Source organism: Suricata suricatta, chromosome 2 (genome assembly GCF_006229205.1).
Source record: "Suricata suricatta isolate VVHF042 chromosome 2, meerkat_22Aug2017_6uvM2_HiC, whole genome shotgun sequence".
In the NCBI taxonomy this organism is placed as follows: domain Eukaryota; kingdom Metazoa; phylum Chordata; class Mammalia; order Carnivora; family Herpestidae; genus Suricata; species Suricata suricatta.
The window spans coordinates 5,631,911-5,653,393 of NC_043701.1; the positions used below are offsets into that span (position 1 = coordinate 5,631,911).

Consider the following 21,483-nt stretch of genomic DNA (forward strand, 5'->3'; position numbering starts at 1 on the left):
CCGCGCCCCCCGCGCCCCTGCTCGCGCTGCTGGCCCGCCAGCTCGTCTTCTTCGCCGGCGCGCTCTTCGCCGCGCTGCTCGTGCTCACCGTCTACGACGAGGACGTGCTGGCCGTGGAGCACGTGCTCACCGCCATGACCGCGCTCGGGGTCACCGCCACCGTGGCCAGGTGCTCGGGAGCTGCCCGGGGAGGAGGCAGGGGAAGGGGGGACATTCATTCCTCTGACCTGGGGCCGAGCCTCCCGCGAGTCCCTTCCGCCGTCGGCGCCCCCTTCTCCCCCGTCCTCCTAACCGCAGGCCCCTTCTCCACCCCCCACCCCCACCCCCATCTCGATCTCCAGGTCCTTCATTCCGGAAGAACAGGGCCGCGGTCGTTCCCCGCAGTTCCTGCTGCAGGCAGCCTTGGCGCACATGCATTACCTCCCGGAGGAGCCCGGCCCTGCGGGCAAGGCCAGCGCCTACCGGCAGATGGCGCGGCTGCTTCAGTACCGAGCGGTGAGGGTCCCGCCCGGAGCGGGCTGCGGAGACACGCGAGCCGCCAGCGTCTGGTCTGGGGGAGGGCGTAGGACAAACGGGCTCCGGGGCTGGCCATCCCGGGAGCGGGAAATGACTTGGTTGGAGGTTTCCGGCCCTGGCGAGCACGTCCCAGGGGACCTCTTTGTCCTGATCACGAGTGCGGGTCCCCTCAACGACCATTTCTCAGACTCACCTTGCTTCCCCAGGTCTCTCTCCTGGAGGAGCTCCTGTCCCCTCTCCTCACTCCGCTGTTTCTACTCTTCTGGTTTTGCCCGCGTTCCCTGGAGATCATTGACTTTTTTCATCACTTCACTGTGGATGTGGCTGGAGTTGGGGACATCTGCTCCTTTGCCCTGATGGACGTGAAGCGCCACGGCCACCCTCAGGTAGGAGCGCATCCCTGGCTGCGTGGGGTTGGGGGTGGGTAGGGGTTTGCTTGCCTCACTTAAAGCAGAGCTGGATTCCACCCCAAGCTTTGTCACTGGCCACTTGTGCCCTGGAGCTAGTCACTTTGCCATACGGTGGTGTTTTTATCTGTCAAACGACGCCAGTGACTGGAGCCAATGGACAGGGCTGTGAGGGTTGCATGAAACGATGTGGGCAGAACCCTAACAGAGTTCCCGGTACCTCGGAACTCCAGTAAATGGGGGCCGAGATCACCAGAGAGGCCGAGAAAGGAGCTGGTCGGTAGACGGGGCTGGAAGAAGGTGGTCAGGCCAGCCCTGGGGTCCATTGTGCACCAGCTGGGAAAACATTCAGCCTGCGCTCTACCCTTGTGCTGGCTCTGGACCCAGGTCCTGCTTTGCTGCTGTGTTTTTGGGTGAGCTTGAGCAAGTCCCCATTGTGGCTTCTGGTCTTTGACCTGAAAGATGGAGCTAGTGTTTCCTGTCCCGCCTGCCCCACGAGGCTCCCACAGAAGCTATCAAAACCGGGTCCACAGCATCCACATGACTGACTGTTCTTGTTCTCAGTGGCTCTCGGCAGGACAGACAGAGGCCTCCCTCTCTCAGCGCGCGGAGGACGGAAAGACTGAGCTCTCCTTGATGAGGTTCTCCCTGGTGCATCCACAATGGCGCCCCCCAGGGCACAGCTCCGAGTTCCTGGGGCACCTTCGAGGCAGGGTCCAGCAAGATGCGGCAGCCTGGGGCGCCACTTCTGTCCGCAGCACCCCCACCCCTGGGGTGCTCAGTGATTCTTCCTCACCTCTGGTGAGTGGCGGCCTGGCCTGTTCTCTTCTGTCCTCACCACCCCCAGGCTCTCCCCTCCAACTCACTGTTTGTATTGACCTGCTCCCTGGTCCAGCTTGTTCTCGGGCCTTCCCTAGACCTCCTCTGCCCCCCTCTGGCCTCACTTCTGACACCCTCCTCTCTTGCTCCCAGCCTGAGGCCTTCCTGGCCAACCTCCTGGTGCACCCCCTCCTGCCCCCGCGGGACCTGAGCCCCACAGCCCCCTGCCCAGCCGCAGCCACGGCCAGCCTCCTGGCCTCCCTTTCCCGCATTGCCCAAGACCCGAGGTGAGGGGGGGTGGGGGACTGGGCCTGAGATGGAGAGCAGCAGGGGTGGTGGGGCTGGCTGATCCTCCCCGTTCTGGGGATGATTGGGAATGGGAGATCAAGTCTGGCCCTCCCTGGGGGTGCTGGGGGGAGGGGCATGTCTCTGGACGACGGCACCCTCTGTTCCAGCTGTGTATCCCCAGGAGGCACCGGGGGCCAGAAGCTGGCCCAGCTCCCAGAGCTGGCTTCTGCTGAGATGAGTCTCCATGCCATCTACCTGCACCAGGTGAGCAGAGGGGTGCCAGGAAGAGACAGGTGGGGAGAGGAGCAGCTCAATGAATTGGGGACCGAGGGTGGGGTAGACTGTAGGGAAGTACTCAACGGGGCTTTAAAACCCTCTGCACCTAGGCCAGCGGCTGGGCTTCGCACAGAGCGGGGGGCAGAACGGGGGCCCATTCTTCTTCTCCGTTCCGTTTAGCTCCATCAACAGCAGCAGCAGGAACCGTGGGGTGAGGCTTCAGCCTCTTCCCTGTCCAGGCCCTGCTCCAGCCCCTCCCAGGCACTCTCGCCCGATGAGGAGAAGCCATCCTGGTCAAGTGATGGTGAGGGGGTCACGGAGTGCAGGGGACAGACCCCAGGTTGGCGGGGCATCGCTGCATGGCCCAGCTGATGGCTTTTCTCACCAGGCTCCAGTCCCGCCTCCAGCCCCCGACAGCAGTGGAGAACTCAGAGAACCCAGAATCTGCTCCCTGGAAGGTTTCAGGAGACCACAGACACCCAGAAGGAGCCTGGCCAGGCCCCTAGCACGGACTGAGAGGGCTCCTCAGGGTCAGTATTGTCTCACTGCGGTGGGAGCTGGGGAACGAATAGAAAATTGGGTGGAGCCAGACTTGAAGGGATGGGGGCAGCGGTGGGAATTCGGGGTGATAGGATGGTCATCTTTGAAATCTGAATCTCCAGACTGCTTGCCAAGAGTCGTCTTTTCCCCCAGGTTCCCGGGCTTCTCCAGCCATAGGAGATCCGACAAGGCCGAGTGGAAGGGCGTGACGCAGAGCCCTCTTTAAAGACCTCTGCCCCTCTGACTATAGATCTAAGGACCCTCTAGTTGGGCAGGACTTGGGGGAGGTCAATGATGGGCTCATCCCAGAGAACAGAGAAAGGGTAGGAGAGGAGACGCCAGAGGCATCTGGAGACCAGTGTTAGAGACAGTCCCCGCCTGGAGGGGCTCAGGGGACCCCACACCAACTAGCTGTCCTCAAGCAATTGCCTGGGCAGAAATCCTCAGGGCAGAGGGCAGTGCCGCAAAGGAAACAGTGAGGGGACGGCACCTGGGTGGCAGTGGGCTCTTCAAGCCTGTCTGGCCTTCAGGTTCCACTGGGGACTCCTGAGTGGAGAGACTCCACGGAGGGCTGATGCTCTGGAGCGCAGCACCGGCGGCGCTGGCTTCGGAAGTGGGTGTGGTTCCTCATCCTGTCTGAAACCAGCAGTAAAGGTTGCTCATGGCTGTGTTGCACATCTTTGTGACCTTCGTCCCTGGCCTCCGCATTCCCGGCGGAGGGCTGTGCCTGCTTCTCAGTCAAGAGCAAAGAAGCAACACAGATCTGCCTGTGATGGGCTGGAAGGCATTTTCCCAGAGAGCGCTGGGTGCTGGGTCGGAGCCGGGTGTGTAGGGCCGGACTCCCTGTCAAAGAATTGCTGCGCCCTCCAGCTGCACAAGCTAACAAAGTGGTTGTTCTGTGATTTTAATCGATGGGGCTGGGTTAGGCATCTCGGGAGCTTTGTAACATCGGTGCCAGTCTCTCACGGTGAATTTTCGATAATAAATACTTTAATGATTTAGAGATTAGGATTCGAGATACTCCCGCGGGAGGTGAGGGGAACCTAAAACTCACCTAATGAACACAAAAGGGGTGACCGTAGGCCCGGGAATACCACTGCTGGGAGGGGACCTCCGGACCTTGGGTCAGGTAAACAGAGCTAGAGAGAGACATTTCCCTCACCCCCTGGCATAAGTGGGCAGTCTCTGGATAGAGGTGGGAAGGCACCTCCGGAGGGGAGGGAGAGGTGGCTGGTCTGGTAACGCCGACAGGAGAGCAGACTGACGGCCCCTCTCCTGGAACTCGGATGGAAAGCAAGAGGGGCCCTCAGGGGCTGGGGGTGTCTGGGCCGGGCGGGTCAAACGCCCAGGGCACTGCGCCACGCAGATGCCGCTCCTGCAGGGAAAAGCTCTGGGTGCGTATGCGGCTAGTCACCTCCTGGGTGCGCAGCGTGAGCCCGAAAATGTCCTCGTGATAGCGTTGCTGATCCTGCCGGGAAAGAAGCCAGCGGATCAGAACGCGAGTGGGATCCAAGTGGGAGTGAGCCCCGCCCCCGGGATGGCTCCGCCCCGCCATGGTCCCGCCCCGCACCCGCAGCACGCCGATGACGTCGCCGGCCTCGTCCAGCTCCATGTCTCCCTCCGTCGCTAGGATTCGCTGCACCGTCTGCAGGACGCTGGTTGCCATGGTGACGTCGCCGCACACAAACATGTGGCCCCGCTCGAGGCACAGTACGCGGTACACCTCCGCCGCCAACTCCGTCCGCAGGATGTCCTGCACGTAGGTCTGAGGGGAGCCGAGGTTAGGGGCGTGCCCTAAGGGGTGCGTGGGTCCCGGGTGGAGGGGGGGCGGGCCCGGCGGGGTTTCTGTGCGGGGCTTTGGGGGGCTAGAGAGGTGGAGCCAAACAAGGGGCGGGGCTTGGTATAAGGAGTGAGATCAAAAGGCACGCGGGAGGGGCCGAGTGGGGGCGGGTGCCCGCTGAGGGGCGGGGCGGGGGCGTGGCCGGTCCCGGTCCCGGGTCTGCGCCCCCTGCTGGAGTGCAAGGCGCAAGTCGGCTCTTCCCCGGTCCCTAGCTTCAGGTTGCCCCGCGACCTCGGGGTGTCGCACCTTAGGGCAGTTGGGCTCCCGGGAGAAGGCGGTGAGGACGCGTCCAAAAACCCCGCGCTGCTGGGCGTCCTGCACCTCGTCGCGGTAGAGGTGGTCGAGCTGGGAGCATCGGCAGCCGAACACCAAGGTCATGGGGGCGGGCTGCAGCCCTGCGAGCAGCACTGCGGCTTGGGAGAGTTTCCTCCCCTGGGGCGCAGCCCTAGCGAATTCTACCACTGGCTACACTCGCCCAGGCCGACAGCCCAGGCCTCTGGTGTCCAGCCTCCAGAAGAGTGCGGGACGCTTTCACAGAGACCTTGCCCGACCCTGATTTACCGAGAAGACGCTCACGGGGAGGCAGCTTACAAGGGGTGGTGGCTCCTCGGGTGGAGCGACCAGCGGTGGCATTGCGCTGGAACGTGGGGCTTCAGACTCAGAATTCCAAGCCCTTTGCACCATCTCACACGGAGATTCTAAGGGCCCCATCTGGCGCGGTCCCTGCTCCAACCCCATATTCTTCCACACCCTCAGCTTCCACACTCTCTGCCTTCCTCAGTCACGGCCCCTTTTTGATTTACCGGGTGCTTTGAGCACCCCACGTCCAACCCGAACATCCTGCAGCTTCCTTGGGTCTTGGGTGAGCTGGCACAGTCTCAAGTACACTTTGGCCATTTGAGTCCTAGGCCTGTCTTCTCCAGACTTACTGTTTCCCTTGTCTTCAATCCAATCCACTGCCTACTTTGTGTCTGGCACCAGGAAGCCAGGTGAACAGGGCACTGCCCAGGGTTGATATAAGAATTTTCTGGTCACCTCTGTGGCCTGTCCCTTGCCCTCTTTCCTACCTGGTTTCTGTCTTCCAGCCCCTGCCCCTTTCCCTGAGACTGTGTGACTCCCTCTGCCTTCCAGTCATTCCCTTGGCCCCCAGTCTTACCTTTGCTGTCGATGTCGTGCAGCCGCTCCTGCCAGAACCCCCGGAAGGGGGCAATGCCTGTGCCAGGGCCCACCAGGATGCAGGGCAAGCTGGGATCAGGCGGCAGCCGGAAGGAGGGAGCCCTAGTGGAGAAACACTGTCGGCCCTTGTGCTCTCCCAGCCCCCCTGATTCTTACCATCTTCCATTGGGGTGGAGAGAAGAGAACTCAAGTTCCACCGATAAAGGGGATAATGCACGTCAAGTGTGTAGAACACAGCCTGGCTCATAGAGAGCACGACGTGTTTGTTAAACGCCTACTCGCAGGCAGAAACTCCCTGGACCTGTGCTTCCGCAGGGTGAGTCACAGGACATAGAATTTAATTTGAAGAATGTTATGATATCTCAGTTTACGAGATTTACAAAATATGGGGAGGGAAGGACAGCTTTGGATTTGTAATGAGTTCACTCATTTTCAATCATAGCCTTAACATCGGTATTCGGATTGTATTCAGTAGGTTGGTACAGTTTGTGATTTAGCCTCCTGATGGGTTTGGGCGACTGCACCTACTGGGTGCCCATCCTGGAAATGCTGCTAAGTGCCCCCTGAGACGTTGGGTCCTGGCTGCTGGATGGGACAAGACTTTCCAACACAGCACCCAGAAGGGTATCCTGAAGACGTGAACTTTTTTTTGAGTCCTTAGTGATACTCTGATAACCAAACTAGTTCTCTCTGGGCTAAGTGAGGACTTATCCTCAAGTGCCACGCCTCCCCAATCAGACAAAGGATGGCGTAGCAAGGGATGGGGCGCCTGTGTGGCTCAGTAGGTTAAGCATCCGACTCTTGATTTTGGCTCAGGTCATAATCTCACAGTTTGTGAGTTTGAGCCCCACGTTGGGCTCTGCGCTGAGATTGCGGAACCCATTTGGGATTCTCTCTCCCCGCCCCACACCTCAAAAATAAATAGATAAAACTTAAAAAATTCAAACAAGCAAGGGACAGAGTATACCTAAGGGCAGCAAGACCTGCTGGCTGAATTCCAGCCCTGTCTCTGGGAGGGGAAGCTTTGGGGCTGGACGCTAAGTCCAAATTAGTAGAACACCCAAAACTTAGTCAAAGTTCTGAAGTAGCTTAACTGGACGCCCCATCCTTGGTACCAAAGCTGTGTGACTGACCCCCTGCCGATTCCTCTGTCTGTCCCCGGCCGTCTGTGTGGCGCTTTGTCCACCTCAGCTTGGACAGACACTCTCCTCCGTGTTGCCCCGTCCACCTCCATGCCCCGGAGTCCCCAACTCACCCCCTGATGAAGCAGGGCACGGCATCTCCGGCCTTAAGTTGGCTCAGCCACGTGGAGCAGACACCATAGTGCAGGGGGCCCAGTCCGTCTGGGGGTCGGGGAGGAGAGGGTGCCGATGAGGGGCCCGTCCCAGGGTCGTTGTGCAGCCCTGACCCTGGCCCTTCGTAACCTCACCCTGGGTCCTGTATGCCACCACGGCCACCGTGAGGTGGATCTCTCCCGGGTGGGCGCTGGGTGCTGAGCTGACAGAGTAGTAGCGGGGCTGGAGCAGGGGCAGCTGGGTGAGGAGCAGGGGGGCGGGCAGCGCCACGGACGGGAACTGCTCCAGCGCCTCGAGCAGCGTGGGGCAGCGGAACCACTTCCACTCCTCGTAGCGCCGGGGGTCCTGGTGGGAGGTGGGTGTCATGGCTGCAGAACCGCCCAGCTCTGCCCGCTGACTTCCCTTCTTGACCCCTCCTGAGCTGAGCCTCCTGGGGTCTCTCCCTCCCTTAGTTCAGGCCAACAAACATTTCTTGAGCGCCCAGAATTCAGAGATGAATTCGTGCCTCAGGGGCTGGGTCTTAAACCCCAGGACACATCAGCCAGGCGGATTCCCTGCCCCCACCCAGCTCATCCTGCCTCGTGAGCCCCTGCTGCCCCCCCCCCCGCCCCCCGCCCCGGGTGGCCCTGCACCTGACTGAGGCTCTCCAGGCCCTGCTGCTCACTGGGCTCTTCAGCCAGGGTGCTGAGCAGTCGGAGGAGTTGAGGGCTGGGCGGGGAAGTGATGTCCAGGAAGAAGGTGAGAGCCTGGCGCAGCGTGCAGGGGGGCAGCCGGGGGTCCCGAACCCAGCCGGGGGGTGGGCCACCTGGGGGTGGTGTACAGGGGATGTCTGAGGAAGGGGCCGCTGGAACTTCGTCGTCTGAGGTGGTGATTGCTTGGGGGTATGCCAGTCCTGACCACGCCTTGTGCTTTATCGGAGACCTTGCCCCCGGACGGTGGTGGTCAACCTGTCTGGGCAGCCCCTGTGCGTGCGTGTGTGTGTGTGCACGTGTGTGTGTGTTTGGGGGCCCCTGGCTGGTTGGGGTTGGTCTGGGCTCTGCTTCTCCCCCACCAAACTTTTTTAACCCTGGGCACTGGCGTGGCGGAGCGTGCACCCAGTCGATGGCAGCTAAGGAGCAGGCTGGGCTGTCGGGGGGGAGACTTGGGGAGGAGCTCAGAGGGAGAGGGCAGCCTTCTGGGGGGCACGGGGGCCGCCCTGGGACCAGCCAGCAGCAAGGGCACCCTGACAGGAGGGAGCACGGGCGGCTCTGGGCACAGGCATCACGGCTGTGGGTGGAGGTGGAGCGGTCTCCCTGGTCCTCAGCTCCAGGGGACCCTGAAGTCAGGGGGACGGGGCAGGCTGTCCCTGTCATGTCCCGGACCACGGCTTCTCACCAGGGCTGCCCTTCTCCAGCTGCTCCACGGCCATGGGCTCCCCTGGCGGAGGTGGGTCCTCCACTCGGCTCAGCAGCGCCTCCACGAGGCCCGGCCGGTTGGGCGGGCAGATGCCTATGTGGTCCCCAGGCTGGTAGTGCAGGCCTTCCTGGCCTCCGGTGTCCAGGCGCACCAGGATCGTGGCCCGGCTGGGAGTGAGGAGGTGGGGCAGTTAGAGAGGGTGAGGAGGGCCTGGGAGGAGGGTGTTGGGATGGGGGAGGAGAGGCCAGAACAGGTGTGTGTGGGGGGGGTGGGGTGGGGTGGGTAGAGGCCAGGACAGGTGCGTGGTGGGGTGGGAGGTGGGGGAGGGGTTCTCCTCACGTGGACTTGCTGCTTTGCAGGTTTTCCACTGAGAGGACGGTGGCCTGGAGCATCTTCCTCCTGTGCACGTGGGTCAGGCCTGGGGGAAGACGGAGACTGAGCCAGAAGCCTCTGAGAGTTAGTCCTGGGGCCTGGGAGGTCAGCAGGCCGGCAGGCTCGGGGGGAGGCCAGTGCCTCACCTGGCAGCAGCTGGAGGCCCTCGGCTTGTGTGCTGAGCCGGTACCTCTGGCGCTTCCAGCTCCGCTTGGCACTGAATATGTCTCGGGCGGCGGCCTTGGCATCCTCTCCCACACAGAAGGTCTCACAGGAGGCCTGAGGGGCCGGGTGGTGAGTGCTGAGGACCTCCGGCAACCAGGGAGGGCCGGAGCAGAGAGGAGCTCGGGAGGCTGGGGTGGGGTCCGAGCTGGGCTGTTGGGTCCCTGGTGGCCGCCTTCCGTTCCCAGGACTGGGGGAGTGGAGGGGCCCTGTGGCGGCTCCTGCCTGGGGCATCGGCTGCCTGGGCGGCAGGAGGGAGAATGGGGTGGAAATGGAGGCCGAGGCTGACCGTGCCCTGTTCTTCAGCCCATTTCCTGGCAGGGCCACTGCACTAGCTCTCCCCTGGCACTCAGTCGTTTGTGTCACACCCGCTGGTCACTTAATCTGGTGAGTGTTCATCTCTTATCAAGCACGGTGCTTGGCACACAGTGCGTCTGTGCATTCAGACCTGCATCCGAATCCTGACTCCTGTGCTTACATTCCACACACCTCATCTTTACATTAGGTTCTGGCCAAGATTATGTAAAACCCTGGGGCGCTCCTGGCGCAGGACCACATTGGGGGGGGGGCTGTGGGAGGGGTTGCTGGCCGGTCTGTCCCCTGGAAGAGTGCAGAGTCTGCTTGTCTCTGGTCAGGTACGGGTCCTGCAAACTGCTTGGCCGGCTCCCGGCTTGAAATCTGGGGCTCATCCATGATTGGCTGCTCCCTCTCCTCCCACCCGGATCACCAGTCCTGTTAATCTTTCTTTTGTGCGTGTTAAGTCTTATATCTCTTCCTGCCTTCCGTGGCCCCCTCCCTTCCTTCCTACCCCCACTGCTGCCGCCTGAGCTAGCGAGTTAGTTCAGCGTCTTCCTGCTTCTAGTTGGATGTTCCTCTCATTGACCCCCGTCTTTAAAGCAGCGCCCCTAAACTCTCACTGTGTGCCCGGCTTTTCCTGTCCCTCTCTGAGCGTCCACGCGCTTCCTGTCGTCTGGACTTCTTCGTCTTGTTTTCCATTCTCCTCCTTCCAGCCTGAGCCTGTCTGCTTCTCCAGCCGGACGTTCTCGGCCCCAGCGAGCCCTCCACCTGCGCCAGGCGCCCCCACAGCCCACCTCCGAGGGTGTCCTCCTCTCCGTCAGCCCAGACCTGCTACGCTCTAGCCTGGGAACCCTGGGTGGGCCAGAGCTGCCCTGAAAGAGGGTCAGGAGTGGGAGAAGGGGCCTGGTCAGCTCCAGGCATAAGCCCCAGACCAGGCCGAGCTGGCTCTGGTCTGTCTGGCCTCTGACTTTCTGTTGGTTCTGTGCTGGGCTCCACTCAGCCCTCACCTCTGCATAGCCCTCTCTTGAGCCCTCCCCTCTCCCTCCACCCTACTTGCCCTGCATGCTCTCCCTCTGCGCGCCCACTCAGGAGCCCAGAGCATGCCTGACCACAGCACCGCCTACTGGGGCTCTTTCTGCTCCCTTTTTAAATGATTTTCCTAAATGTTTTTTAATTTTGAGAAAGAGAGAGGGAGGGCGCACACGAGCAGGGGAGGGGCAGAGAGAGAGGGAGACAGAGAGAATCCCCAGCAGGCTTCACGCTCAGCACGGGCCGACGTGGGGATTGATCTCACAAACCGTGAGCTCATGACCCGAGCCAAAGACAAGAGTTGGACATGTAACTGACGGAGCCACTCCGGCGCCCCCTCTTCTGCCTGGGCCAGGCCCCTCCCAGGTCGTTAGGGCTTTTCACGCACTGCTCAGGACGAGCAGAAGGTCTGGCTGTACAGTGGCAAAATGGGAATGGGTTTTGGAAGGAACAGGAAGGGACCAGGGGACCAAACAGACCCGGGCAGAAGCAAGGGTCCTGGTCTCCATATGGCGTGTTTCAAGGGGGAGGTGTTCAGGTCGGAGCGAACCAGGATAGAGGTGGGAGGGGCAGCCTGGCTCGGATGCCTGACAGACCCGGGGGGGGGGGGGGGGGGGGGGGGGGGGGGGGGGGGGGGGGGGGGGGGGGGGGGCTCACCTGGAAGGCGGCCTGGGCCCAGCCGCGGAACGCCTCCTCCTGGCCGCACAGCTCGTCTCCCTGGCCCAGCTGCAGCAGCCGCTCGCCACCCAGCTCCTCCAGCCGTGTGTCCACAGCCCGGGCAAAGGCACAGAAGTGGGGGTACGCCCGGGAGCCCAGCCCGAACACACAGAACCTGGGATGCAGGAAGCCGTCACTGGAGCCCACGCCTGGCCCGGCCCCACACGCACCCAGGCAGCGTGCCCTCCCTCCCCCGCCTCCCCTCGCAGCAGCCCCCCACACCTGAGGGTCCCCAGCGCCCCTGCACTGTCTGTGTTACTGGACTCCTTTCTCTTCCGCCTCCAGGAGGACACCAGCGGGTCTGAGCAGGAGACGCTGTTGAATCGGATTTTGTAACTCCTGGCAAAAGAAGACCAAGTCAGGGCTGTCACCGGGAGCTGGAGGCTTGGTGCAGGGCCTGGACACCAACCGCCAGGGGGCAGCTTCAGGGGCTCTACCTCTGGGGTTGGAAGGGCCCTGCCCTTGGGCTTGGCTTTGTCTCCCGGGGATCTCAGTGTCTTCAGGCCCTGCTGTGGCCCCCCTTGTTCTCTCTGAAGGACCCCTCCAGACTGCCCAGACTGTGAGTAGGCAGGTCACAAGGAAGGAGGGCCTCCTGAGCTGTGATGGGGTCTGGGCCTCCTCACATCAGCCCTCCAGCTTGTGGAGGTGCACAGGGAGGACAGTTCAGCTCCCCATTCCTGGCCCTCTCCGATGCCTCAGTGCCCTCCACCTCCCCGCAGAGTCCCTCACCCACTCACTTGTGTTGTTCCGGCCGAGGGGAGCTGTTGTAGGGGCCCGACATCTCCATCAGGGCCGCCGCAAAACTCTGGCAGGGGGAAGTGTGGGCGTCGTGGTTAGTTTTGTTTTATTTCAAACCGCATAGACGTTTAAAACTGCACTGATCTGGGGCGCCTGCGGGGCTCAGTCGGTGGGGTGTCCGACTTCGGTTCAGGTCGTGATCTCGCAGTCTGTGGGTTCCAGCCCCGCATCGGGCTCTGTGCTGAGAGCTCAGAGTCTGCTCAGATTCTGTGTCTCCCTCTCTCTCTGCCCAACTCATGCACATGTGTGCTCTCTCTCAAAAAAAAAAATTAAAAAAATGAAAATAAAACTGTACTGGCTCATCCTGAGAATTCTTACCTGTAAATTGTGATTTTAATTTGTTTGGAAAGTTTCAAAAGCAGGCTTTCTGAGAACATGACAGACGCATAAAACGATAAAAGAAGAAATCTACCCTTACCTCCACTCCAGCCCCAGCCCCCAAGGCAAGGCCCACTGACAGGTGCTTAACCTTCCAGCTCTGTCTCTTATGCTCACATATGTATCTGTACTTATAGTTTTTTAAAAAGGTAAAAATGGGGCCACGCCATATCTGCTTTTTCTCAACATCCTGTCATGGACAGATCATAGACGTCCTTCCTTCCAGGTCAACACACCAGTGTCTTCGGGCACGCTGAGCCATGTCATGTGCTGCTGTGACGATAGTGAGGGGCTACGTGCAACATCTTCGTGCAGCTAAAGCCCAAGTGCGGCCAGGTGGGGACATCTCAGCGTTAACTGTAGATGGGTGTGGGTGGTGGGGGTCTCTAGGTTCAAATACCACCTTAATTGTGTTTTCTGAACCTTTGGCTGAAGGGTTGTACATGCAGAAAAGCACACAGGTCCAGCTTCCTAGATTTTTCACAAGCCGGACGTACCTCACCCTCTCCAGAAACCTCGTTAGACTCCTAGGACTCACCTCCTTACCCCTCTCAGTCCACAGCCCCCCACCCCACGAGGGGCCTCCACCCTCCTGATTAAATCACTGTGGATTCGTTTTGTCTGTCCCTGCACTGAATGCAGAGGGGACTCTGTGGTCTGAGTCTTTGGAGGGGGGGGGGTCTGGCTTTTTTCCTTCTACAGCGTGTTTTCAGGTTCATCTATATTGTGTGGTTGTGACCCGTTCACCCTCATTGCTGTGCAGACTTCGAATAAACCACAATGGATTTCTCCTGTCTCACTGCTGATTGTCACTGGAATTGTTCCCAGTTTGGGGGCTATTCTGAACGGAGCTGCTGTAAACATTCTTGTTAGCGTCTTTAGCGAAGGCACCCCATTTTCCATGGGGTGCATTCCTCGCTTGGCTCCATTTTTAAAAAATTAGGTAAAACTGACATACGTTGCAAGGTATGGAACTTAGTGTGCAGTTCAATCCATTTGGCTGTTTGGCAGGGATTTTCTTTTGTGTGTCTTAAACACACATCTAGCCGATGACCCAGCCATTTTCTTCTAGGTATTTATCCAAGAGAAATGAAAACACAGGCCGACAAAAGCCATGCCCAAGAATGTTCACAACAGCTTGATTCATAATAGCCAAACGCTGGAAATGGCCCAAGTGTCCATCCGCGGGAGAGCAGAGAGACACACATTGTGTTCAGACGGTGAGGACTGCTCGGGGAGGAAAGGAACGAGGCGCTCAATCACCGTGAGGTGATCTCAGAAGCAGGCCGAGCACTTCCTGGGTGCTCCCCTTTCTATGACATCCTAGAGCAGGAGAAACTAAGGTGACAGAAGTCAGAAGGGTGCTGGCCTTTGGTAGGGATGGCCTGGGAAGGGGCACTGACGAGGGGACTGCCCAGGCGATGGGAACGTCATGGGTCACATGGGTGTAAACACCACTTCTGTGCTAAAAGAGTAAGTGATTCTAGGGGCGCCTGGGTGGCCCAGTCAGTTAAGCGTCTGACTTACCCTCAGGTCATGATCTCGCAGTTCATGAGTTCGAGCCCCGTGTCGGACTCTGTGCTGACAGCTCAGAGCCTGGAGCCTGTTTCTGATTCTCTCTCTCTCTCTCTCTCTCTCTCTCTCTCACCCTCCCCCACTTGTGCTGTCTCTCTCTCTCTCAAAAACAAATAAAAATATTTAAAAAAAGCTCTTTGAGGTCCTCAATATTAAAAAAAAAGAGTGAGGTTGCCTCATCTCTGTTGCCATCTGAGCAGTCCTCTTTTCTTTCCTCAAGGAAAGAAGAAAAGGAGCAGAGAGCAATCTACCCTCATCGGCCAGCCCAGGAGTGTCTTCCACGTATTGAATGTTTGCACTGATCATGGGAATGACTTGGAGAGACACTGAAGCAGGTGTGTGTGTGTGCATGCGTGTGCACACACGTGTGTGTCAGGGGCAGCCCCTGTGTGACATGGAGGATGGCTGGTGCAGGCTCCGGGGTCCCAATGGAATGCTCTCACTTGCACTCTGGTGGACTCTCAGGATGCCTCCAACTCTCCACCATGGGGATGGGGTTCCTGCCACCCCGTGTTGAGTCTCCCCTCATTCCCAGTGGCCCCTTTACTGCTAGGTCTCACCTCTCCATTCTCTGGGGGATCCCCATTTCCGAATGTGCTGGTCACCACCAGCACCAGCGTCTCATGCTCAAGGGACACGACATCATACTCATCCATGCATAGGACCTGTGGACAAGGAGAAGACGGATGTCCCAGGGACTTGGCCCGGGCTGCCCTGGTACCTCTACTCTGGGCCTCTTGAGGCAGGGCACTGTTCTGACCCTGACTCAGGCCCCTACTCAACCCCTGAGTCCATTTGGATCCCGGGATTCCTCCTGGGCTCTGACGTGTGACCCTCTCCTGTCCTTCAGGGAACATCTGAGGATATGGATGGCCCCCCCCACCCCCCACCCCTTTCCCGATCCCCGCCCCTCTGGGCTCAGCCCTACCCGGGGGTCGAAAGCCTTCCGGAAGAGCCTCCCCAGCTGCTGTGCATAGCTCTGGGCCCGGCCGGTCTCGGAGCCGTACAGGATCGTTGCTTTTACTCGCTTTGCCATCACGGTGCCCATGAGCGAGGCAGAGATCTTCACCGCACTGCAGGCGAGGGAGGGGTGAGGGGCGTCCCAGGCCCAAGGAGCCAGGGCCTCCCTAGGCGCATGGTCCAAGCAAGGTCTTGGGGCGCTGGGTGGTGGGTGTGGGGGTTGGTGGGCCTTCCCGCGGCTCGAGCTGGTCCCCTGGGTGTGGGGGAAGGGCAGCATTCCTAGGGCACCTACTTGGCTACTTCCTTAAAGGTCTTCTTCCTGGTGATGCCGGCACCCTTGGACCCACTTCCCTTCCACGGGTCTGGCTGCAGGAGTGATGGGGGAGTGGAGGAGGAGGTAAGTGAAAAAGCGAAACCTTGGAGGCCGCTGGGGGCTGCTTACAGGGGGCGGGGGGTGGGCACCTGATAGCGGAAGGTGGGGGACAGGACGTAGTTGACCATCTCCTGATGGAACACAGGCGTGAGGCTGCCGGAGATGGGGGGCACGATCCAGGCCCAGTCGGCAGGGCAGCCGCCCCTGGCCTTCTGCTCATTCTCCAGGTGCTTCATGAAGGAGGCTGTGGCCGCGTGGTGGTCCACAATGGTCACTTTGGCCAGCTGGGGGGTGGGGGATAGGCAGGGGCTTAGACTCCGCCTACAGACCCACACTTCAGTCACCCCAACCACCCGTGTCCCGGGGCCTCGCCCAGGCCGTGTTCCCCAGTCATGCTGTCTCCCCTGGCTGTGGTGTGTGTGTCCACCCCAAACCCAGCAGCAGCATTTCCGGACGGTCTCCTGCATCTGGACGTCCTGCCCCCGAAACCAAAACATCCTAAACCCTGGCCAAGGCCTCAGCAGGCACTGATTTCCTCCAACTACAACGCTCAGCAGGCCTTCAATCCTGGAGTTAGTATTTCCAGAATGCAGCTAGTCCCACAAGCCACCGTACCCCCCGTGCCCTGGGGGCCTGCGTCACTGAGCATGCACTGATCTGCAGGGCACCTGGTGCCCCAGACCTTCACCCTGCGGCGCCCTGAGTCATATGTACTGTGTGCCCAGACCTGCGGGCCTGGTGTGCCTCATGGACCACGGGACCCCTTCTGGCTGTCTCCAACTCCTGCCCCGATTCTAAGTGCCTCCCTCTCTTCCAGTCCCGCCCCCCTCGCCCTCCTGGCTGGTCTGGGCCTGCGCACCTGGTAACTATGCAGCACAGCCACGTTGATTTCCACTGCTGCCTTGTCTTTCCACAGGGATGACGTGGTCCGGGTATCCAGGTCCATGCAGACGGCCACATCCTGGGAGCAGGGGTGCATGGCGTTGGTAGGGACAGGGTGTAGGGGAGAGGATGGAGAGCATCTCTGTCTGGAACTCTTGGGTAGAAGGAGTGAGGGTGGCCAGCGGCCTGCAAAGGCACTCCAGGACACAGAGGGACCCTGGGCCAGTTACTTCTCTGCCCTGGGTCTTCATTTCTCGTCTCCAAAATGGGTTTTGACATTGTTTTGCAAGATCTGCCTTGAGAATCTGAGGGAAGCTATAGAGCCAGAGGTCCCATGCTCAGAAAAACAACTGCGTCTTCATACCAATACCCGGGCACACCTCTGCCCCGAACCCGTGGCCTCTGGGTTGGGGTTAAGAGGCAGCTGCCACCTTCCTCAGATTCTCCCAGTTGCCTGCAGTCTGCGGATCTATTTGCACGTCAAAGGCTCCAGGCCGAGGGGACGGGGCGGGCAGCCCTCTGCATCCCTCCCCGCTGGCCGGTCCTCACCTCCAGGATATTGTATCGGTGAGGGTCACACAGGTTCCGCGTGCCGATCTCAGTGCTCATGTACCAGCCGCTGAAAGGGGCCGCGGGGAACTCCAGCCCCCCGATTTCCAGCAGCATGTTGCTCACCGCTGGGAGGGCGTACCAGCGCAGGCCCAGAGCCGCAAACCACTCTAGCCTGAGGGTGTTGGGGTGTGGGATCAGGTCACCTGGGGAGCCTTGAATGCCTGGCCAGTGCCCCCCCCTCCCGTCCCTGGGGCTGCCCCTCCTCCCCCTGACCCAGTTTCTGCCATGCTCACGTGGGGTGCTCCAGGGGCACCTCGAGGATCAGCTCGGGGGGCAGGACGAAGAGTTCCGGGGGTTCCTCGGGGGCCTGGAGCAGTAGGGGCAGCACATCAAAGCGGCCATTTCCAGGTGTCCAGCCGTGCTGGATGCAGAGCTGTGGGGAGCAGGGCCAGAGGGGGGTCTGAGGGGCCCAATCCCCCACCCTCCTCAGGGACCCCCTTCATTGGCATCTCCCTCCGTCGTCTCAGTTGGGGTCCCCCCTCCCTGCTTCCCCGCCCACTCTTTGCTGGACTCCGAGCTAATGGCAGAGCTCTCCCTGGCCGCCCTCCACCTCTCTGCTTCGCTGTGCGCACCTCGGTGATCTCCACGTTGGCTGGGTCCCCCCGCACGGAGCCGTCCTGCTGTCTGTACCCCGCGTAGCGCACCAGCTGGCTGTTCCAGATCCGGAAGTCGCCGCGGCCTGGGGCGCGCTGGGGGAACACTGTGATGGCCGAGCTGACATGGGGGCGACAGCTGTCAGAGCCTCACCTCCGCTGGCACCTAGGGGAGGGATGCCATCTGGCACAGGGTGGGGGCGCACTCACCGGAGGTTGCCCCGGTTGGTGGCATACTTGATGTGGTTGCAGATGTAGGTGAACATCTCCTGGGCAGAGCTGCAATCCCGGGCATCAAACACCTGAGCCAGTGGGGGGTGGGGACAGGGGTCTTGAGTCTCAGCTCTAGGAGAAGGTAAGGAGGCAGAGGAGGGAGAAGCCACCTCCTGCACAGCCTCCAAAGGATGGAGGGGTCAACGCTGCGGTACTTTCTCCTCCAGGGATCCTCCCTGACCACGTGCAGCCACACTGAGCCCTTCCTGCCCTGCACCCCACGTGCCCAACGCAGCCTCGTCTGCTCCTTATCTCCTTGCTGGGACATCTCCCCACCCCTGCAGGCACTGACTCAGTGTCCGCTACGGAGGAGGGACGCAGGCATTACCCAACTGAAGATCGGGGAAGGGCACTAACTGATGGGGAGGCCGTCCGAGGGTGTGGGTGGTGAGTTCCCCATTACGCATGGTGCGCAAGCCAACGCAGGTGACCCCAGCCAGTCCTCAGCTGTCCTTGAGCACATGCTGATGGGAAGGGGGTTGGTGGCACAAGGTGGCCGTCCGGGCAGTCTGCCTGTCCTGATATTCCTAAGCTCGAAGAAGCTATTTGACTGTCTGAGGGGGGGGTGCTCAGCAGGGGGCTGGGAGACCCCTTTCCTGCTTGTGTTAGTGGCCAGAGCCGGGGGTGGCAGTCACTGGCCTGGGGCCACGGGAGGGATGTAGCAGTGAGTGTGATCCCATTTTGGAAGGTCTGATGGGTTCAGACAGGATCATTCTTTTATTCGAGACTTCTTTGGGATTTACTAAGCATGTGGCTTTATTCCAAATTCTTTGGTGGCCAGTTACAGCTAAGGAGGCCAAGGTCATGGGTTAAGTTCCCCTGAGGCCGTTCCACGGGCGGGAGTGTGAAGGAGGCTGTGGGGCCCAGGCGGGTGCTGGAGCGCTGGGCTGGGTAGGTGAGGCCAGCTCGGAGGAAGCAGCCAGGGGCCTCTTCCAGAAGACTGCTTCTGCTGCGCTGACAATACCCCAGGGACGGTGGGTGTTTCTGGGTGTTTCTCCCCGCAGCCAGCCGAGGCACTGCCGTGGGACTTAACAACCAGGTGCTGGCTACTGGACTGGGGGCTCCCCAGGGGTACCGATCTCTAAGTCCCCACTGCTTGGGACCCCCCGCCCCCCGGGGAAGCCTCAGGGGCTGCCTTCATTGCTCCTTCCTTTTTCGTGGCCCCCAGCCCCCATTCTGGGGGCTTGCTCGCCAGGCACACCTGCAGCTTCCCCCACTGGATCCGGCCCACGCAGCGGGGTGCGTTTCTCCACGCCTGCTTCGCCCCGAACACCAGCTCGCTCTCCCGGAGCTGGTAGGTGCCGCTGGCTGCCACCTGGGCTTCCACCTCCTGCAGCCTCTGCTCATGGGCCTGGGAGCCGCTCCTGTCGTGCAGCGGAAGGAAGTCAAGTTGGCAGGGGGCGGGGGGAGAGGCTCCCCAGGCTCTGTGTGGGTGTTGGGGGGAGGCTGGTGGGTGCCAGTGTCAGGGCGCGGGATGGGAACAGCTCCCGGGGAAGGTGAGGGACCAGGGCCCCAGGTCAGAGGACAAGGGTGGGCTGTGGGTGGCAAGGTACAGTTTCACCTCTTGATGGAGCTGTAGTACTGGTTGATGAAGTCCTTGGCCTGACTCAGCAGCTGCTCAGTGGGTGCGGGGTCCTGGGAAGGCCGGCTCTGTACTTTCCGTGGAAAAACCAGGGAGCCCAGGCAGCGCCTAGGGGTGCAGGGCCCGTCCTGGGTTGGGGCAGAGGGCAAAGGCAGAGAGAGCAGGCAACACAGAGGTAAAGACCTGGTCAGGGTGCCGAGGCAGGGGAGGTGGCAGAGGGAAGGTGGGACTGGGCAGGTGGGGGTTCAGGGTATGGTAGGACTTAGGGCAAGAGCGGGGGACTAGGAGTCGCCGAAGTCCCCACACGTCCCTTATCTCCTCGGGCTCTTCTCTTGTCTTTGGAGACCAAGGGGCACATTCTGGAGGGGACAGGGGACTGTCTCGGGACGGGGTGGTGTGGGGGGGCTCCGGGCCTTACCTGCTGGGCCTGGGCACTCAGGGTGTCATAAGTGATGGTTCCCAGCTCCCAGTTCTTCACACGAGGGAACTTGGGCCCCTCTGGGGGCCGGGTGAGCGGGGGGCTGCTGGGACCCAGGGAAGGGGTCTTGGGGGAGGAGCTCATTTCCCCCAGAGACCCTTCCGACAACATCCAGGACCACAATGATTGAGCTGCTGTGTGTTTCCTACATTTTCTCTGTCAGCCCTCACGAAAATCGTAGGAGGTAGACATTATAGTTGGGTCTTCATTTACAGATGAGGGACTCGAGGCTCAGAAAAAGTTCAGAGTCTTGCCAGAGGCCACATGGGAAGAACTGGTCCCTTTAAAACTCAGGCCTGCCTGTCTCCTGTCTCCTGTGTCGCCAGACCCGGGGCTATTGCCTTGCCTATGCACTGAGCTCCTGGCCCCCTGACCCAAGGCTGGGTCCTCACCCCTGTTCAGGGCCCACCGGACCCCTTCTGGACAGGGGGTGTCCACCTCCCCCAAGAGCGATGATGAACCCTACCTCGAGGGGGACAGAGCTCACCCCTGAGCTGAGGGGAACCCCTGGCGAGGATTCCTCAGCCCAGATTTCCCTCCCCAGTCACACCTCTCCGGACAGTAACCGTTGTGTGAAGGGAAGCCTCAGAAACCTTATCACTTCCTCCCAGAGGCTGAGGCCGGCCGCGGGGAGGAAGGGAGGGCCTTGGACCTTGGGTGCGTCAACGCGGAGCCTTCCCCGCGGAGCTGCCTCCGGCCCTGCCACCCTGCCAGCCTGGCACCCCACCTGGCCTTCAGCCCCCCGCCGCTCCATGTTAGCTTGAGGTTGAGGGCCCCTAGGAGTGCGGCCTGGAGTGGAGGAAAGGGGCCTGTTTGCTGTCTTCTCTGCCTCCATGCCAAGGGCCTGCGTCTCCTGGGCTGTCTCTTTCCCGCCGCCCCCCCCCCCCCCCCCCCCCCCCCCCCCCGCCATCTATGAAAACACCTTCTCACTCTCCTGTAACTTTCTTCGCTTAAATAATCATCACTGTTTGTTGAAGGCTTGTCATGAGCTAGAAACTCACAACAATCTCATGGAGTAAACACTGCCTTCTCTCTGTTACGTACAAATGCTCAGAGAGGTTAAGTAACTTGCTCAAAGTCAAACAGCTCTTGGCAGCAGAGCTGCATTCAGACCTGGTAAACTGGCACCCTTGCCTCCTGCTGGTCCTGATCCTGGTCTCTTATCTGCACCTCCTCAATTGTCCTGCTCTATCCACACCGATCGACCGATCGATCGCCCTTTCGTGCGGCCGACCTGGCCCTCCTGGCCGGGCTCCGGGCTCTAGCCCTTCCCAGCCTGGGGCTTTAGGGCTCGACACCCTCTCTCCTGTCCCCTGCTTCTTGCTGCCACGGCACCTACCTGGAGTCTGGCGCCGGTGGGGGCACAGGGGCCGGTGCCCTGCCCGGCTCAGCGGTCGGGGTGGCCGGGCCCTGCTTGCCGCACAGTCCCAGGCCCAGCCCCAGCCCCAGGCCGCAGGGAGGCCCCGGCTCCTGGCCCACACTCTTCAAATTGCCCATGTCAGCCTCGCCTCCGCTCTGGCGCTCTGAGCAGAGCCCAGGCCTTTTCCTTAGGAAGGGGAGGGGGCGGTGGGAGGGGGCTCTCTGGTGCTGGCCCTTGCCCCGCCCCTGCCCCACACACAATGGGACAGGAACAGGCAGGCTGGGAGGCCCTAAAGCCTCGGCTCCATGCCCGCCCAGAGGGTGGGGGGCCGGACGCCTGGGTTCCGCTCAGAGGAGTAGGACTGATAAGTGGGAAGCCAGGTGTTCTTGGAGCCCTGGCGCAGGGGGTGGGAGTGAGGGAGAGGGCAGGG

The 21,483-nt window shown here is 60.9% G+C and overlaps 2 protein-coding genes across 4 annotated transcripts in view; one reads left to right on the plus strand and one right to left on the minus strand.

Annotated features, from left to right (window-relative positions):
• The window catches only part of ATG9B (autophagy related 9B), a 7,957-nt gene extending 4,108 nt beyond the window's left edge, over window positions 1-3,849 (plus strand). Inside the window, exons 7-15 of the mRNA XM_029921437.1 lie at window positions 1-169; window positions 342-495; window positions 723-902; window positions 1,488-1,724; window positions 1,896-2,029; window positions 2,198-2,294; window positions 2,487-2,610; window positions 2,695-2,836; window positions 3,000-3,849. The exon at window positions 1-169 is cut by the window's left edge and continues 8 nt beyond it. Of these exons, the coding sequence (XP_029777297.1) occupies window positions 1-169; window positions 342-495; window positions 723-902; window positions 1,488-1,724; window positions 1,896-2,029; window positions 2,198-2,294; window positions 2,487-2,610; window positions 2,695-2,822 (1,223 nt within the window). The 3' untranslated portion in view covers window positions 2,823-2,836; window positions 3,000-3,849. The remainder of the gene's footprint in view (window positions 170-341; window positions 496-722; window positions 903-1,487; window positions 1,725-1,895; window positions 2,030-2,197; window positions 2,295-2,486; window positions 2,611-2,694; window positions 2,837-2,999) is intronic.
• Window positions 3,815-21,201, minus strand: NOS3 (nitric oxide synthase 3). Of its 3 annotated transcripts, none has more exons than XM_029921372.1 (26): window positions 21,033-21,201; window positions 19,634-19,736; window positions 19,195-19,343; window positions 18,835-18,997; window positions 17,571-17,662; window positions 17,340-17,481; window positions 17,001-17,140; window positions 16,705-16,879; window positions 16,133-16,234; window positions 15,363-15,557; window positions 15,193-15,266; window positions 14,869-15,013; window positions 14,501-14,605; window positions 11,927-11,994; window positions 11,412-11,528; window positions 11,130-11,304; window positions 9,071-9,203; window positions 8,892-8,970; window positions 8,532-8,719; window positions 7,790-7,962; window positions 7,292-7,502; window positions 7,118-7,205; window positions 5,843-5,964; window positions 4,933-5,081; window positions 4,417-4,611; window positions 3,815-4,314 (listed from the first exon to the last, which is right to left on the minus strand). In XM_029921372.1, the coding sequence occupies exons 1-26, from the start codon at window positions 21,188-21,190 to the stop codon at window positions 4,153-4,155; spliced, it is 3,603 nt and encodes a 1,200-aa protein (XP_029777232.1). In that variant the 5' UTR covers window positions 21,191-21,201; the 3' UTR covers window positions 3,815-4,152. The 3 variants fall into 3 exon arrangements, with proteins under 3 accessions (XP_029777232.1, XP_029777226.1, XP_029777241.1); XM_029921366.1 differs by having other exon boundaries at window positions 19,634-19,739; XM_029921381.1 differs by lacking the exon at window positions 4,933-5,081 and having other exon boundaries at window positions 4,157-4,314; window positions 19,634-19,739.
• Window positions 21,202-21,483: the final 282 nt, after the last annotated feature.

What these genes read in the sequence shown, in the direction of transcription:
- NOS3 (XM_029921366.1), bottom strand. Translation starts at nt 21,190, where the DNA reads ATGGGCAATTTGAAGAGTGTGGGCCAGGAGCCGGGGCCTCCCTGCGGC. An exon ending in GGGGCGCTGGGGACCCTCAG is followed by an intron (nt 11,305 to 11,411) that starts GTGTGGGGGGCT and finishes CCTGCATCCCAG; the next exon opens with GTTCTGTGTGTTCGGGCTGG. An exon ending in GCCTGGAGAGCCTCAGTCAG is followed by an intron (nt 7,503 to 7,789) that starts GTGCAGGGCCAC and finishes ACCTCCCACCAG; the next exon opens with GACCCCCGGCGCTACGAGGA.